Raw genomic sequence first — 18,486 nt, forward strand, 5'->3', positions numbered from 1 at the left:
AAACAGAATTACAAATACTAATTACTCTGCTAGCCGAACCTATCTTGTGTGTGACCCCTTCCACTAATACAGCAAGTGGTGCTTTACATCTACGACATTTGCTTAGTTTATTTTTTTCTGAAATATAGTCAGTTACAATGTGTCAATTTTCTGGTGTACAGCATAATATCTTTCAGTCACATATATATATATATACCTATGCTTGTTTTCACATTCTTTTTCATTATACATTTCAAGATAACAAGTAGAGTTCCCTGTGCTCTACAGAAGAAATTTGTTTTGTTTTGTTTTGTTTTTATCTAGGACACTTGCTTTGCTTTGAATCTAGACCTCTTATAGAACATACGGAACAGGACAGTTAAGGATGAAAGAAAAGAGAGCCAAGAACTGAACTGCCAGAAGGGGGAAGGAACTGAAGGTGAAGTCACACACACACACACAAAATCAAAAGGACAATGATACCTTCTGCTCCCAAGAGGATACATTTTCTTCAAGTTCTTTGTTTTCTTTCTCAAAATTCTTGATCTTCTCAGTCATCTGCTTTAAAGTAACTAAAAGGAGGTAAAGCATTTTGGCAGGAAAACCCAGTAAAATAGAATTATCCCAATTTATTAGCAGCAGAGACATCTCTCTGGCTGGCACTATGAGTGTAATTAACTTTGTAACTTTACTACTGTGCCTAAAGGAAGCAAATCTTAGTGGCATTCTAAATGTGAGATTGCTGAGATTCCTAGTTCAATTTTTTTCAAAGATGCAGAAACACAATAAAAAGTCTTCTCCTAAATTCTCTCCTGGCTATAAGTTAAGCACCATTCTTAGAAAATTCAATCATTCAAATACTTCTGACATCACCAGAGATGAAAAAGAAAAACCAAGCATCCTGTCCTCTTAACATTCTCTCCTCCTAAGTAAACATGACCCTGCTTAAAAGAAAAAAAAAAAAAAAAAGAACCCTCATCCCACGCAGGTTCACTGCACAGCCAGGCCCTATCTGCAGCACCACAGAAGGCAAGTTCAACATGTCGCCTGACTGGGCCCGCACAGGCAGGCCCCCAGTGTTGTCCTGCTGCCTGTCAGATCGTATTTCATGAAAACCATGCTGGGGGCCCTGGAGGACAAGGTCACTGGAATTAAACACTTTGATACCATGTGGGCTTCCCCACCTAGTCACTGGAGGACCTGGGTAACACACAGTCCCTAAATGACAAGTTTTCCATCGCCAGGATGAGAATGCTCCCATCACTGCTTCAGGAAAAAAGCACACATAAAGCAGCCGGTCACAAGTGACTCCACATGTGACGCTCTAGAACGCGGCCGTCAGAACCAGCCTCCTCTCTTGGGCATCTAATTCCCTCATCTGACTGCACAGTGCACACGCGTCTTCTCTCTGCTCAGCGGGGACGCTCTGACGCTAAGATTCCTCTTCTCAGCACCAGCACTTGTGCATCCACTGTCACCACCAGCCCTCGAGGGCCTACTGAGCATCAGGCAGCCACCCTGTCCACCACGCACAGCCCCACTCAGTCAGCAGAGCCTGTGAAGCCTGCACAGAAAGCATCATCCTCAGGCTGGATCACACATTCCATTAAGTCCTCATTGCCAGGAGTGGCTCCCTTCACCCATGCTTCCCCTCTGCTGTGACACACACGCCTGGCCACTTCTGCATCCCTCCCTGAGCCTGGAGAGTCCTGACAGGCTCAAGTCATGTTTCAGTGTCTTTCCTTTTCACCAGGAGCCAGGTCATGTCAGGGACTCACTCCAAACATTAGACTCTTCTCATCACCTGCTTCCTCAAGGTTGCTATGCAAAATTAAACTCATCCTAGTTTCCCTACTCCTGTGACCCTTCTGGTCTCTTATCTCAATAGATGCCAACTTCCTCTACAATGTCATTCAGACACCATCACAGGAGTAGAATTTTCAAGAGTTAAGGAGTCTGACATCAGAAGTCATTGTGTTTGCTTTTAGTTGAACTAAAACCCACATTGAATCCTGGTATTGAGAAAACATTACAAAGGAAACTAAACCCTAATATTTTACCTTGAAACATCGGAGGCTTTACCTAGAGAGGAAGAAACATTAAATTTGAAGTCAAAACATATAATTAGTAAACATACAGTTTCTAATAAACTATCAAGACAGTAATCCATTGAAATTACGATTACCACTTTGGTTCAGCATAATGATTTATATGATTAAAACTCAGGAAAAATCGAATTTCCTACTTCAGGCATGATCTTTCACTCACCATTTCTGATAGCACACTGGTAAATAACTTATTTTACACAAAAGATCTGTTTACAGTTTGTTAAATAAACACCACTCTATTCAATTTTCATAATGCATATTCATGTTTCATAACACTGAATTATATTATCATAATACGTTCTTCTAATGCACCATTTTGGCAAACCAAACATCCACACTTAAGTGCAGAACCTGGATTGTTGTGTAACCTTCAAAAGAGAGAGAGACAGAGGAGAAAAACTAAAAGAAAAATAAAGGCAAAATCTTTATACTAAGATGCACCCCTTTCATTCAATGAAAGATTTTCTGATATCTTATACAGTTTACTGTTGAATTGACAAGCAATTGTAACATATTAGGTCGTAAGATTTGTCAAGACCACTAAAAACAAACAGACATCAAATGAGACATCAGATGAGAATGAAAGTGAGCAATGGCTGTAACAAAAGCACACACAGCAGCAGGACAGACAGTGACCATTTTCAAGAAGTGAACGTGCTTCTTGACTCAGACATGAGTCATCATTTGAGGAAACATAGCTCAATAAAACCCAGGCAGGACTCCACTGTAATACCACGTAAAGACACATTTTCCTGACCCTTAACATATTTCTTCATTCAAAACTGTAAGTGATGATCAGAGACTGAGGCCAGCCCTAACTTTGCCAACACACTGGAGCATCATCACAGTATCGAAGCTCCAGGGGCAATACCGTGGCTGTAGAAGAATGCACCCATGGAGGGCAAACAGAAAGCCACAGATGTTCCCTTCACTTCACACTTGCTCAGGGAACACTGAGAGTCCCTGTCCCCTGTCACCCAACACACAGGTGGGGCAGGTGGGGAGAGAGATGGGCTCACCAAACACTTAACCCTCCTATTTTATTATTGAATAGAAGAGTTTATAAATTGTCATTTGCTCATTGAGAATATACTGTTATCTTGCTCAATGAGTTCTTACTATAAAGATTTTGCAACAAATTTCCATTTCAAAACTAATTTCTGTTCAATTTAGTAATCTAAAAGGAAACAAAAAAAAAGACTTATGGATTCTGGCCCAGGCAGGCAAATAAAATGTCCAGTGACTATAAAAATTCCTGGTAGGTGTGATTAAAAGGACACTATAAGGTACTTTAGTAATACTCACCGCAAGGACGGTCCTCCAGACGAACAAGAGAAAACTACATACTCCCCAGAAGGCAGCAAGAAGAATAAGCTTCCACAGAAGTTCATAAACATCAGACCCAGTATGGGAAAGGAGAACGAGAGAGTGGAGGATCTGAAAAGATATTGGAGATAATGAGGAACCTCAAAGACATTCACAGTGTATCTGTCACAGAGAATCATCTTTAGAAACCCTCAACCACACCCCTCAAATAGCTCCACAGAGAGGTGAGAAGGGACACGAGTTCAAAAGGAGCAGGAGGATGCTCTTGGGAGTGTGGGTATGTCTACTGTCTTTGTTTGGTGATAGTTTCACTGCTGCTCACATATGTCAAATATCTGATACACAAAATGTTAGAGCTTTGACTTTGCTGACAGACACACAGTAAATATTTTTAAAATAGTTAACAGAACTTATGTATGTAGAAGCCAACTTGAAATTGAAAATAAGCAAAAACAAACCTACAGGGCATGGGACGCCTTCATTTTCTATTGTATGTTCACGAAGTACCTGGACAAACCCCTATGAAATGTCTCCAAAAATACACCCAACATTATGGGGAAAGAGCAATGAAGGTATGTGTTAAAATACAGAGAGCTGTACAGAGATGTATTTCTACATTTATAGACTGGACATGAGTGAGAAAGCAGATGAGCACTTATAATAATGTCAAAATTACTATTCCAGCAAAAATTAATGATTTATTTTAGCCCAACTATCTAAAAACCATGGAGGTTTTCTTCAATATTCCCTTTGGTTCTGAACCAGAGCACGTCAGACTTCTGAAATAAATAAGAATTTGTATAATAGAGTTTTAATTATATTATACAAGATCACTCAAAGAATGAAGTTACATAAAAAGAGAACTCAAAATAATAAGTACAAATAATTTACATGCATATTTCACAGAACTGCAGCTACATCCATTAACAGCCACCACAAAAATTAATTTGTATTTCTGGAATGTACAGTCACGAAAACAAAAGGCAAACACATAGTTTTGTAAAAACTAGATTTGTAAGTACTATAGGAGGGAATAAATGCGCGATGTAATTTGTACTAATCTAGACACTAAGCTTCAGTCTTGTGCAAACAAAACCTCTCTAGAAAGCAGCCTCTGAAATCGATAATATCGTTTTTGTCAGCTCTCACAGTTGAGGTCAGTAAAATGTGTGCTGGTGGGAAACATGCACTGTCTTTGAGTAGACGCTGCCTGAAAGAGCAGTGGGTCTCAGCACAAAGGAGAGACATGAAGATCAAAGGCACAAAAACACAAACACCATCTAGTCGCTAACTGGTAGAACCCCCTCCGTCGTGGGCATGCTTGTTACACAGGGCACTGTCTGAGCGCTGATGTCAGTAGGTGCCTCCTACCTAGAGTCTACCCACCAGGGCCGATGGACTCAGGTTCTGTGAGCAACAGTGGAGAAAGACAAGTTAGTTTATCCAAGTGCTCAAAGATGTGGTAGGGAAAGAGGGCTAACTAACCTATGAGAACTCAGCCTCATTCCCTCTAAGGGAAAAAAATCCCAATAAAGATGACCTAGAAACGCCCTCTTTAGCAGGCTCAGAAGACACAGAACATGCTTTTCTTTGGGTGGACTGTTCACATGGTGTGATTCTGCCTCAGTGCAAAGATTGTTCCTGACACGTGATTTTTCCAGGGCCATAAGAATCTGCTGCAAGCCTATCTGAACAAACCCACTTAAATCCATGAGGTGTTCTCAGTCTTTCTTTTTTGGGGTGTGGAGGTGCTTTTTCCTGACACAGTAAAAATTTCACAGCATGTAAATGAATTTTCTTTATATTTGGACAATTCTAAGGAAGGACACTTTCTGCTTTGAGGAAATCAACATTCTTCACAAGGATACGTCACTAAAAAAAAAAAACAACTTGTCCACCTCCTGGTCATGTCCCTCCTAAGCATTTCCTCATTATAAACATCACAGCAGGTTGCAGCCACTGGTTTTCACATCAGCTCGGCTCTCAGGGCTCCCATCAACCTAGCTGGACACAGAGTCCCTGGGGGCAGCCTCCAAGATGAGAAGGAAAGGGATAACTAAGAATTTGCTAGAAGTACAATAAAAATAAAAGCAAAAATAAACAAATGGGACCTAATTAAACTTGGAAGTTTTTGCACAGCAATGGAAACCATAAGCAAAACAAAAAGACAACCTACAGAATGGGAGAAAATTTTTGCAAAAGATGAAACTGACAAAGGCTTAATTGCCAGAATATATAAACAGCTCACACAACTAAATAAGAAAAACAAACAACTCAATCCAAAAATGGGCAGAAGACCTAAACAAGCAGCTCTCCAGTGAAGACATACAAATGGCCAACAGGCACATGAAAAAAATGCTCATTATCACTAATTATCAGAGAAATGCAAACCAAAACTACAACAAGGTATCACCTCACACCAGTCAGAATGGCCATCATTCAAAAGTCCACAAATGACAAATGCTGGAGAGGCTGTGGACAAAAGGGAACCCTCCTACACTGCTGGTGGGAATGCAGGTTGGTGCAGCCACTGTGGAAAACAGGAGGGAGATTCCTCAAAAGACTAGGAATAGACTTACTGTATGACCCAGGAATCCTGCTCCTGGGCATATATCCAGAAGGAACCCTACTTCAAAAAGACACCTGCACCCCAATGTTCATAGTAGCACTATTTACAATAGCCAAGACATGGAAACAGCTTAAATGTCCATCAACAGATCACTGGATAAAGAAGATGTGGTATATTTATACAATGGAATACTACTCAGTCATAAAAAATGATAAAATGATGCCATTTGCAGCAACAGGGAATGGACGGACCTGGAGATTATCATTCTAAGTGAAGTAGTCAGAAAGCAAAAGAAAAATACCATATGATATCACTTATATGTGGAATAAAAAAAAAGACAAACTTATTTACAAAACAGAAACAGACTTACAGCAAAGAAAACAAACTTATGGTTACCAGGGGTAAGGGAGTGGGAAGGGAAAAATTGGAAGTTTGAGATTCATGGATACTAATCAATATAAAGTAGACAACTAGTTTACACTGTACAGCACAGGGAAGTCTATTTAATATCCTGTAATTTATGGTAAAAAAGAATATGAAAATGAATATATGCATTTTCCTATATGAATACAGCATTCTGTTGTACACCAGAAATGGACACAACATGATAAGCTGACTATTCTTCAATAAAAATATTTTAAATTTATATGGCTATTGAATATTTGTTACATTAAAATTCCTGAAAAAAACACACTTCAAAGAAAAAACAAAGTTGCTGTAAGTCAACAAACCAGAAAACACAGAGCACAGATGACATTTCACTGTTTAACAAACCAGCACCAACCCAGTGCTGAGACCCCACTGCTCCCAGGACTGCCAGACGTCACCACCAGGAAGGGCGCACGCACAGGACAGCGCACCACACGGGGACGGGGACGGCACCAGAATGCGCATAACTTGAAGCAGGATCCTGACCAGCTTTCCAGGAGAAAGTCTCACTATGACTTCTAGTACATAAGAGTTTCTCGCTTTTTAAAAAACTGCTTTAGTGAGATATAATTCCCTCATTCCCCCATTTTAGGCATACAACTCAGTGGCTTTTAGTACATTCACATTTCCTTCTTTGATGCAATAAAGTAACTATTTCAGGTTTCATCCTGTCAACCTGCTGTGCTTGGTCCAAGAGGTCCTGACAGGACTCAGATCTTGAGGACGCCAGTGGCCAGGGCTGGTGCAGGTTGGTCAAGAAACCTGTCCTGAGGGCCTCGGGCTTCACCAACGATGCTTTCCCATCAAGGACCCCATGAGAAAGCAGGGATTTAACCACAGTGTGAAAGAGCCCAGGAAAAAGGAGAACACCCCTGGTGCCCGATGTTTACTCACAGTTGTGTTTTCATATCCGGTACACCCCAGCACGTGGGGCCAGAACATCCCCATCATCTCCATGCCTGAGGTCCCCAGGCAGGAGGTGGGGGAGGGGAGGGGGAGGAACATGGAGGGGAGGGGAGGGGAGGGGAGGGGAGGGGGTTGGGGAAGGAGTGTAATAGGAAGAGGGGTTGGGCACTTGGGAGGAGGAGAAGGGGACCACAGAAAGGATGAGGGCCAATCAAGCTCTTGAGGGGAGGAAGGAGGGTTCAGTCAGGTCAGGAGACGGTCAGCAGGTCAGGAAAACAAACAGCAAGCAAGCGAACTCTCAGGAGCAGCTGGAGGGGACGAGACGCCTCCCTCCAAGCCTCCTCCTGTCTGAATGCTGCCTTAGCAACGCCAGTGTCTTATGCCCTCTCCCTGACCAATCACCTGCCTTTGCCCCTGGTACCTCACAGTGGACATTCCGGGTGACCTCACTTTTAGAACGTGCCCTGCCTAACTGATCCCCCACCACCAACTGCCATCCAACCCTGGGTCCTCTCTGCAAACTTTTCTGACCTTATGCTTTCTGGTCCTGCCCAACCCATGTCCCCTGCCCCCTACTTCTGGGGTGCTCCCTCCTCCTTTTCCAAATTCCCAGGATTTCCCTTGGGCAGCGGCTGAAAAACATGTGAGGCAAAGAATGACAGAACCAAGAGGAATCAAATATACAGGCAGGGTGGGAGGTCCTCACTCCCCTTCACTCAGCACTGCACACAAAATGCAGAGAGAACGTCCACAAGGTGGAGAAGACCCTAACAGCACACCATCTTAATCACACCACCACACCCATGTGGCCGTCCTTATCTGTAGTACACCTGTAGGTGACACATTGATTTTAAGTACCTATCTTATATGCATATAAGTAAGCCCTATGGTTTTTGCCAAATATATATATAACTATAAAAAATAGTTATATATTGTCACACCCCCTACACTTGGGTGATTTGTGTACACCCAGGTCCAAGGAGGCAGAAACTACCATGTGGGACAGAAGCAAAGTTGTGCTTTGGGGCAGTACTGGCTCTGAGGGGGACTGAGAAACCCTTTTGGGGCGGTGGGAAGACTTGGTGTCTAGAAGAAGGAGGTGGTTGTGTTCACTCAATCAAGAAATACTGAGCACGTGGGGTCTGCCAGTCTTAAGGGTCAGAGAGACCCTCGTATCTGTCCCCATGAAGTGACCAACTGCTGACAGCGAGGAAGGGATGAGATGCCTGGAGTGGCCACCAGAGTCCAGTGAGAGGGCCCCGTGCTCAGTCCAGTGAGAGGGCCCCGTGCTCATCCAGGCTTTGGGCCCCAGCCCTGCCAGCTGCCCCCAGGAGCCCCAATTCCAAGCAAACCCTGAGGGGGGCTGAGGGCAGCAGCTCGCTCCTAAGTCTCAGGAGCTCCCACAGTGTGCCCAGTGTTCTTAGTGAGAAATGGGCAGGGGGCAGTCAGTGGTTTGGGACGCTCTGCCATTGACAAAGAGGAGTTGGGTGAAAATACCTGGCTCATTACACGTTCCTCAATCCAATCCCCCAGGAGCCCCTTAAGCCCGCAGTGCCCTCCCTCCTTCCACCTGGGGCAGGTGGCCAGCCCTGCAGCAGCTCTGGGGTCCAGGTTGGGCCACCAGCTGGTCAAGGGCCACCAACAGGTCAAGGTGTGACCGTGCTGCCCGGGAAGAGGGGGAACAGCAGTCCAGCCGTACCAGCAGGAGCAGCCTCTGTAACCGGGCTCCTCCACTGTGAGCAGGGCTGGGGCCAAAACATGGCAGTGAGGGTGGGAGGGCTGGGAGAGGTGCAGCCCTGTGGCCCTGGACAGGGCTGGACCAGAGCCCAGGGCCTAAGGGGCCTGTGGAGAAAGACAGAGGCAGGCAGGAAGAGAGACAGTGCATGAGTGACTGAGAGAGGGAGGTGGGGGTCAAGTCCTAGAGTGACAGACAGTGACAGGGGGAACCACGTAGGGAGAGCAAGTACAAGACAAGGCAAGAAGAAAAGAGGGAGCCAGCCCACAGTGCATGGTGGAGGATGAAGGGCCAGGGTGGCCTGACTCTGGGAAGGGGCCCTGAGTGGAGGGGGCAGAAAAGGCAGGAATCCTGGCATCACAGTCCCTCCCACGCCAAGGCTCTCACCTCCCTGGAGCTGAGCTCCCCCAGGGGTCACTGTACTTGCAAAGACTGGTACCTCCCATTTTTCTTGGGACTGCTGGTAGCAGCCTCTGTGTCTGTCCCTATCGGGGCTGACGTCCAGGAGAATGGGCTGCCCTTGGGGAGGAAACTCCAGAGCCTGCCCTGTGGAGAGCTGACCCTAACTCCTCACAGACCCAGTGGGGCTGCATTTCCAACCGCACTGCTGGGCCTTCCTGGTCCCACAGCCAGGCTTCAGGCGCTGTGCTGGCTCCAGGATCCCCTGTCTGGAGGGACTGAGTCCCATCCAGGGTGAGCAGGCTTCCGGGATCCTCGGTCTCCTTCTACTGTCAATCAGAATTCCTTCCAACTCTCAGGAGTCGGGACCCCCTATAAATCAATTAACATCAGGTCAAAGGTATTGAGGTCTCAAACTAAGCAATAAAATGTGCCAACTGACCAAATTCAAAAGTGCAGTGTTCCAACTACACAACATTCTCAACAACCCATTTTATGGATGAGAAGACCGAGGGGATGTGAATCAGCTAAGGGTCTCGGGGCTGGCGAGCGCTGTAACTTTACCCTGAACCAAGGTCTACCTTCGAAAGGGATCCACCTGGAGCCCATCCTGTGACCTGCTCCCTGGGGTTCTGAGGAAGACTGTTGGCTTTTCCTTGGGAAATTCCTCTTGCAATGGCATTAAGTCATGCATCAGTCAGGACAAACGGTGAGGATGTGTTCACGAGGGATCCTGTGTCTCAACGGCAACTCAACTTTGTCTCAGGAAACGGGTCTTCTATTATTAATTTGGGCACCAAGGTAAATAAGAGTAAAAACATAAAATCTATCATACATATGAGTATTTAATTAAAAATATAAATAACTTTATGAACTATAAATGGATGCATTGCATTGGCCCATGACAAACAGGACATTACATACATTCATTACAAAGAAGTGCTGTCATGGGTGGGGATGTGGTGACAAGAGCAGGGTCATTTTTAGCAGGGAAGGAGGTCCTACAGCTCTCAGTACAGGGTGGGTTAAGTTCACAGTGCTTCTCCCCATGACCAAACTCTCAACACACACACACACGCAAACACACACCACAGACATGCACACACACACACACAAAGGCAAATAAATGCACACAGATCCTAAAATGACCATCTACCTTCTGATCAGAAAAAAGATAAAGATATGTACTCATACCACCTAACAACACACTGACCACACATACAGTTCCCACAGTAACTTCTTAATACTTCAGTTCTATGAGCCTCTGAAGCTCCCCTCACTTGCACTCATCATCATCTAACAGAAAGAAATCATAAACAATACTTCAAGTCTCATTCATCACAGTTCTTCTAGGAACTTATATTATTCCAAGTGTCAGAAGAATATACAATTCACAATTTCAGAAGGAGTTTCTGGCTCAGTAGTTTTCAAGGTTAAAAGCTTCCACTGACTACACAGAATTATTGGCTCCACTTTTCTCCTTCTGTGCTTTCTATGCCAACTAAAATTTCCCTATACATCTAATTATTTTGGATTTCAGTCAGTGGCCTGATAGTGCATTTTGTAGGTAAGGTAAAGTGTGATTGTTCCTACAGATCGCTATCTATCGATGAGCATTTTATTCTTTTAGTATTAAGTAGAACAACTGACTTCCAATCTACAGCTTTTCCTGTAGCTGCGGAAACACTAATAAAGCTTACACTGATGTCACTCACCACACATGACCAGACTCACAGCTTGTCCTGACCGCACTCTGACCTCCTCTGGTCAGTGTCCCGGAACACCAAGCCCACACGCATGCGGCTGTGACTCTAGGGCCAGCACGCCCACCTTCTCCATTTACTTACTCTCAGTTGTCACTACTTTCCTATTATTTGACCTAAAAGTTGCCCTCCTCCTACCCTTACCCTGAGCATCTCAAGAGTAACCTAGAAACTAAACTCTTCACATGGCACAAACTGTAATCGCATTACTAGTAGCCCTAAGGTTAGCCTATGAATGAATTTAAAAGGATTAGAATGAACGTATGATAATTACTTTAAACAAAAACATTTTGACTCATAAAACTATAATTAACTTCATAATTATCAAATGGCATTCATCTATATTACTATCCTTTTTGCATTTACAGTACCCTATATGGATACTAATATATAAATCACACTTAACATCCCCATTACTATGCTTATATGGCACAATAACATCGTTTTTCATTACAGCTGCTGTCACCATGCTCAGCACCCATTCTACATGAGCTGGCATAACACCTACCATCAGTGCTCCCGCCTGTGTGGCTACACCGGGACCATCACTAACAGCTGTGGGATCCAACGCCTATGGTACTGATTATGTACAAAATCTTAACCTTCTTCAAGGCTAAAACTCATTATTCCAAACATTATATTAATACAATTAACATGATTACCAAAAATTATACCCTCTGAATTAACACTAAACCTTATGGTCTATTAACCAGCCTTATCAGCTCATTCTTCCTGAATCAACTGACACTAGCATTCACTTTTCACTAGCCTCCTGTTAGTGCCTCCACTTGCATCAACAACCTCTCTTCTTCCACCAGCACACACAGCCAGCCGATTTCATCCATCCCAGCAATCATTAATCCCCAAAACTATATCATCCCAAGTACCCTTACTACAAACATCCTTAGACTTTTACACTTCACAACTGACCACATTCTAGAGTTTAATCAAAACAACATGAGTCAAAACCCTAATCATTTACTACCCACTAAGAAAATCAGACAAGATGATTTAATTCAGGACTCTGTTTCTTACTGTATGTACTCCTTGGATCACTTCCACTTGTCACTACACTAATTTTTACCCAGAATCTTGTAGGTTCCTTACATTTTATAATAATTCAACACTAAACTCAGGCAGCATCCATTTCCTAATCTGGTGTTTCCCTACGACTGACATTTGTAAGAGAATTTACAGTAAGCAGACCCCTTTAGGACCTGCTCCTTTGGTTCCCAAGGGCATAACTGGAGTTTGCATTCCTGGACCCAGAGCACCTGCAGTCATGTTCCTCACACTAGGCAGCTGGGGCACATCACACATTATAATATTCAATCCCTTGGAAAACCAGACGGCATATCCTGTCCTTATACTATCTTTATGAGGAATGATCATAACGAGCCCCATCTGTCTGTGCCAGACAGACGTACAGCCGCTCCCTGCAGGGCTCCCCACCAGCCACACACAACAGGAGCTGTGGGCATCCGTGCTCAGAAGCATGGTGTCACAGCGGTGCTCCAGCCCTGACAACCGCCCACGCCTTAAGTCATGGTCTGAACCACATGTCAGGCACCCAGGCACGGGGTTCAGCACCGGGACGAGGAGCCCCCTCAGCTGGGGTGAAAACCAGCGAGCTTGCTGGGGCACTGTAAGACACGGAGCCACTGTTCTTGAAGAGCCTGTGCAGACACTCGCTGACTCCCCATCATGGCAGGGACACAGCAGGGTGAACACTGCCTTCGGCTCCAGTCGGCTGGCAGGGGTGGCTCAGGGGGACCCCCGGACTCCCCCAGGCTCCTGCTCCCACCCTCCATGTTCTGGTGCTGCTTCCCACTCAGGTGGAGGCCTGGGTGTGGCCCTGCCTCTGAAAAAACGGCCGGCAGTCACGGCCAGCTAGCGTCCCCGCACACCCTCTGCAGGGAACAGAACCAGCAACAGGGAAGAGCCTGCCATCCCCAGAACTCACTTTCCTGTGCACACCTGACAGGGTGGGGCCAGCTCAGTGGTGCAGCCCCAATCTCTCTGGCCCCTACCCACCCTCTAGCCAAGGTGTGCACACTGGAGGAAAGGTAAAACCAGTACAGAAGGGCCACTGCAAGCCCTCAGGCCTCAGCCACAACCCAAACCAAAACAGAGACTGCCATCACACCCAGGAGAACCCCACTCCCACAGAGATCCTGTTCCAGCCCCATGGGACCCTGTGCCACCCCTGATAGGGCTGGAACAGTCACTGAGCAGAGAAGCCCCTGCTTCAACCTGGAACTGGTTCCAGTGCCTCTGACTCCAGCCCTGCCGCCCCACTGCAGTGGCTGCCAGCACGTCCTGGGGGAAGAGGGCAGCCCAGGATCACTTCAGGTCCAGCTCTTCCCAACAAGCCCGCTGGGCACAGAAGACTGCACAGCAGTGCTGTCACACAAGGACACCTTTCATTCTGGGGCAGGTACCTGATTCACCTAATTTCACAGAAATACAGAAAGTTAAAATGAGAAGACACAAGAACATGTTTTCAATGAAAGAATAACAAAACAAACATAATGAAAAGAAATAATTTACCTGACAAAGAGGTCAAAGCAATAGCAACAAGAATGATAACTGAACTGGGAAAAAGAACAGATGAGCACAGGGAGAATTTTCAAAAAGAACTAGAAAATATAAAAAAGAACCAATCAGAGCAGAACTGCAGGTAGTACAGAAGATTAGGCAATGCAGATGATCCATTAGCAATCTGGAAGTCAGAATGTAAAACACCCAATCAAAAAAGCAAGAAGAAAAGGCCTGTTACATGAGTTTAAGGCACTTCTGAGACAGCATCAAGCATAGTAAGACTCACATTACTGGGGTCTCTGAAGAGAGAAAGGCTGAGAAAACGTTGGATAAGATTAAGGCTGAAAACTCCCCTAATCTGAAGAAGGAAACGAATATCCAGGCACAGGAATCAGAGAGTCTCAAACAGGATCAGCTGAGACAGACCCACATCAAGACATACCATCATTCAAAAAGCAGAATTTAAAGATAATGATAGAATTTCTAAAGGCAGCAAGAAAAAAGGAGTGTCACAGAAAATGAAATCCCTCATGAGCCTATCAGCTGCTTTTACTGCACATAATTTTTAAATTTATGTATATGCACTGTTGATTGTCTCTAAGAATGTTTATAGAGCTTTAGCTTTTTAAACTTACGTAGTTATTAAAGGAATGAAACCAAACACAAAATAAAAATTCAGAAAGATACACGCATCCCACTATTAACAGCAACACTATTTACAATTGCCAAGACATGAAAGCATCCCAAGTGCACATCAACAGATGTATGGATAAAGGAGATGCACCATATGTAGGTAATGGAATACAGTTCACCCATAAGAGAGAAGGGTATTTTTCCATTTGTGGCCCTTCGTTCACCAATTTTTTTCACTTCAAAACCCAGAATTTTAGAACTGGCATAAACATTTCCATTGCATCAAAACCAACAAAATACCTAGAAATAAACTTATTCAAGGAGGTTACGTATATTCTGAAAACTGTAAAACATTGATGAAGGAAATTGAAGATGACATAAAGAAATGGAAAGATATCTTATGCTCTTGGATTGGAAGCAACAACATTATCAAAATGGCCATCTACCCAAAGAAATCTACAGATTCAATGCAACCCCTGTCAACACTCATGGCATTTTTCACAGAACTAGAACAATTACAAAATTTATGTGGAACAATAAAAGACCCCTAACAGCCAAAACAATCTTGTCTATGTCTTTTTTTTTTCCTTTCCTGCTTTCTTCTTTTTTGTTGTCTTTTCTTGTGGTTTGATGACTAGAGAAGTTCCTTTAACATTTGCTGTAAAGCTGGTTTGGAGGTGCTGAATTCTTCTAGCTTTTGTCTATCTGTGAAGCTTTTGATTTCTGCATCAAGTCTGAACATGAGCCTTTCTGGATAGAGTGTTTATTCTTCATTGTACATTTTTCTCTTCTTATCACTTTAAATATGTCGTGCTGATCCCTTCTGGTCTGTAGACTTTCTGCTGAGAAATCAGCTGATAACCTTATGTGAGTTCCCTTGTGTGTTGTTTTGTTGCTTTCCTCTTACTGATTTTAACATTTTCTCCTTATTCATAATTTTTGCCAATTTGATGACTATGTGCCTTCTTGGTGTGTTCCTCTTTGTGTTGATCCAGGACTTGGGTGACTGTTTCCTTTCCCAAGCTGGGAAAGTTTTTGGTTATTATCTCACCAAAATTTTTCTAGGTCCTTTCTCTCTCTCTTCTCTTTCAGGGACCCCTATAATGTGAATACTAGTGTGCTCCACGTTGTCCCAGGGTTCTCTTAAACTGTCTTCATTCCTTTTCATTTTTTTTTTCTGTTCTGCAGTAGTGACTTCCACTAATTTGTCTTCTAGCTCACTGATCAGTTCTAGTTCTGCTTCATTTAGTCTATTCTTGGTTCCTTCTAGTGTGTTAGATCATTAAAGTCATTTCAGTGATTTTATTCTTCAACTGTTTGGGTATTCTTTCTATTTTCCAACTTTTTGCTAAAAATTTTGCTCTGTGCATCTGTACTCCTCCTCAGTTCTCTAAACATCTTCACCATCATCACTTTAAAACTTTCTCAGAAAAAAATCCTGTCTCCTCATCACTTATTTCTTGTGGGATTTTATCTTTGTGCCTTGGCCTGGGAGATATTGTCTGCTGCCTCATTCTTTCTGTATGTATTTTTAGGTAGTTTAGTTACATTTCTTGACCTTGAAGAAGCAGCGTTCTGTGGCAGATGTCCTGTGTGTCCCAGCAGTATGCTCCTCTCTTGTCACCCAAGGGCCAAGGTCCAGCCAGTCCCAGTGTGGAATCTGGCTTGTGTGTGGATTCCTTCTACAGGTTTTGGGATTGTTGTTTCCTTCTTTCTGGTATCTGCTCCCTGGTGGATGAGGCTGGACTAGAGGCTTACGCAGGTTTCCTGGCTGGAGGAGCCAGTGCCTGCCCACTGCTGGGTGAACCTCGGTCCTGGACCTCTGGTGGGTAGAGCCTTGTTCAGAAGCCTCTGTGGCTCAGGAAGTCTGCTGATGGGTGGGGCTGTGTTCCCACCCTGTATGTCGTTTGGCCTGAGGCTTCCCTACAGGCTGTTGGGTGGGGCTGGTCTTGGTTCTAATGATCCAATCAAGATGTCAGCCTCCAGGAAAGCTCGTGTAGATGAACACTCCCAGAATGTCTTCTACCAGCTTTTATGTCCCCTGGGTGAGCCACAGATGTCCTCTATGTCCCCAGACCTTCCAAAGCCAATAGGCAGGTCTGGCCCAGGTTCCTATGAAATCACTACCTCTGCCCTTGAACCTGACACACATGAGATTGTGTGTATGCTTCCCAAGAGAGTGAAGCCTGTTTCCCCCAAGTCCTGTGTAGCTCCTAGAGCTAAGCCCCACTGGCCTTCAAAACCAGATGTCCTGGGGTCTCCTCCACCTCCCGATGCTGGAATCCTGGGCTGCAGAACCTGATGTGGGGTTTAGAACTCAGTCCGGTGAGAGGGTCTCTGTGATTTATTCTTCAGCTTCTGGTTCACCCACCCTGAGGGGTATAGGGCCTGATTATATCATGAGAATGCCTCTCGCACCATCCTGCTGTGGCTCCCTTTTTATATTTCCAGTTGAAGACCTTTTTTGCTAGGTTCCAGTCTTTTATTTGATGCTTGTTTAGAAGTCAGTTGTTTCATTGCAGTTGTGAGGAGAGGTCATGGAGGCCAATCAGCTGTTTTTCAACAGAGTCACTGCAGGCCATAAGGAACAGTCACGATATATTTAAATTACTTAAAAGGAAAAACTTAGAACCGAGGCTACCTACTCAGCAAAGATTAATCACAATTGAAAGACAATTTAAGAGCTTCTCAGATAAGCAAAAACTAAGAGTTCATCAATCCTAAACTAACCTTACAAGATGTATTAAAAGGTTTTCTTTACGTGAAACAGAGTAAGAAATAAGAACTTGTGTGAAGGGGAAAATCCCACTTTAAGGGCAAAAACAAAAATTGTAAAAGCAACTATAATTACAGTAAACACTTACATGAGGCATATGAAGATGTAAAAAATGAAATCAAAAACAAAAAGAAGGGTGGGGGAGTAAAACAGGAGATCATTTAGAATTTATATGACCTTAAATGACAATCACTTTAAGACAATCAGATATTGTAATGGAGCAAAGTATATGAACTTCATGGTAACCATAAATCAAAAACCTACATTAGATGTGCAAAAACAAACTAGAGAAACACAAATGTAACAATAAAGAAAATCAACTAACCATAACAGAAGAGTATGAAGGAAGAAAGACAGAGAAGGACTACAAAAACACTTGGCAAAGCAGAAGGATAGAAGATTAACATACACAAGTAAGTTTGCATTTCTTTACATTAACAATGAAATGGTAGGAAAAGAAAGTAAAAAAAAAAAATCACATCCAAAACAATAAAATACTTATGAAAAAATTTGGCCAAGCAGGTGAAAGACTTATATACATGAAGAACTACAAAACATTGATTAAAGAAATGAAAGATGACTTAAAGAAATGGAAAGATATCCTATATTCTTGGATTGGAAGAATTAATATTATTAAAATGGCCATACTGTCCAAGGCAATCTACAGATTTAACACAATCCCTATCAGGCTACCCAGGACATTTTTCACAGAACTAGAGCAAGTAATCCTAAAATTTATATGGAATCATAAAAGATGCAGAATTGCCAAAGCATTACTGAAGAAGAAGAATAAAGCTAGAGGAATGATCCTCCAAACTTCAGACAATACTGCAGAGCTACAGTACTCAAAACACTGTGGTGTTGGATCAATGGAACAGAATAGAGAGCCCAGAAATAAACACACAGACCTACAGTTCATCTTCGGCAAAGGAGGCAAGATATACAGTGGAGAAATGGCAGTCTCTTCAGCAGGTGTTGGGAAAACTGGATAGCAGCATGTAAATGAATGAAGTTAGGACACTCCCTCACACCATACTTAAAAATAAACTCAAAATGGCTTCAAGATTGAAATATAAGACATAACACCATAGAACTCCTAGAATAGAACACAGGCAAAACTTTCTCTGACATAAATTATAGCAATGTGTTCTTAGGTCAGTCTCCCAAGGCAAGAAATGAAAGCACATATAAACAGATGGGACCTAATCAAACTTGTAAGTTTTTGCACAACAAAGCAAACCATCAAACCATAAAGAAAATGAAAAGACAAACTATGAAACTGAAGAAAATATTTGCAATCAATGTGACCAAAAAGGGCTTAA

The 18,486-nt window shown here is 43.5% G+C and overlaps 1 protein-coding gene across 1 annotated transcript in view; it reads right to left on the minus strand.

Annotated features, from left to right (window-relative positions):
* LOC116279800 (uncharacterized) overlaps positions 1 to 18,486 on the minus strand; it is a 97,195-nt gene that overhangs the window by 58,656 nt on the left and 20,053 nt on the right. The window contains exons 6-8 of the mRNA XM_072950622.1: positions 3,393 to 3,524; positions 2,040 to 2,061; positions 463 to 551 (exon numbers count right to left, since the gene is read on the minus strand). Of these exons, the coding sequence (XP_072806723.1) occupies positions 463 to 551; positions 2,040 to 2,061; positions 3,393 to 3,524 (243 nt within the window). The remainder of the gene's footprint in view (positions 1 to 462; positions 552 to 2,039; positions 2,062 to 3,392; positions 3,525 to 18,486) is intronic.

This window comes from Vicugna pacos, chromosome 27, assembly GCF_048564905.1.
Source record: "Vicugna pacos chromosome 27, VicPac4, whole genome shotgun sequence".
In the NCBI taxonomy this organism is placed as follows: domain Eukaryota; kingdom Metazoa; phylum Chordata; class Mammalia; order Artiodactyla; family Camelidae; genus Vicugna; species Vicugna pacos.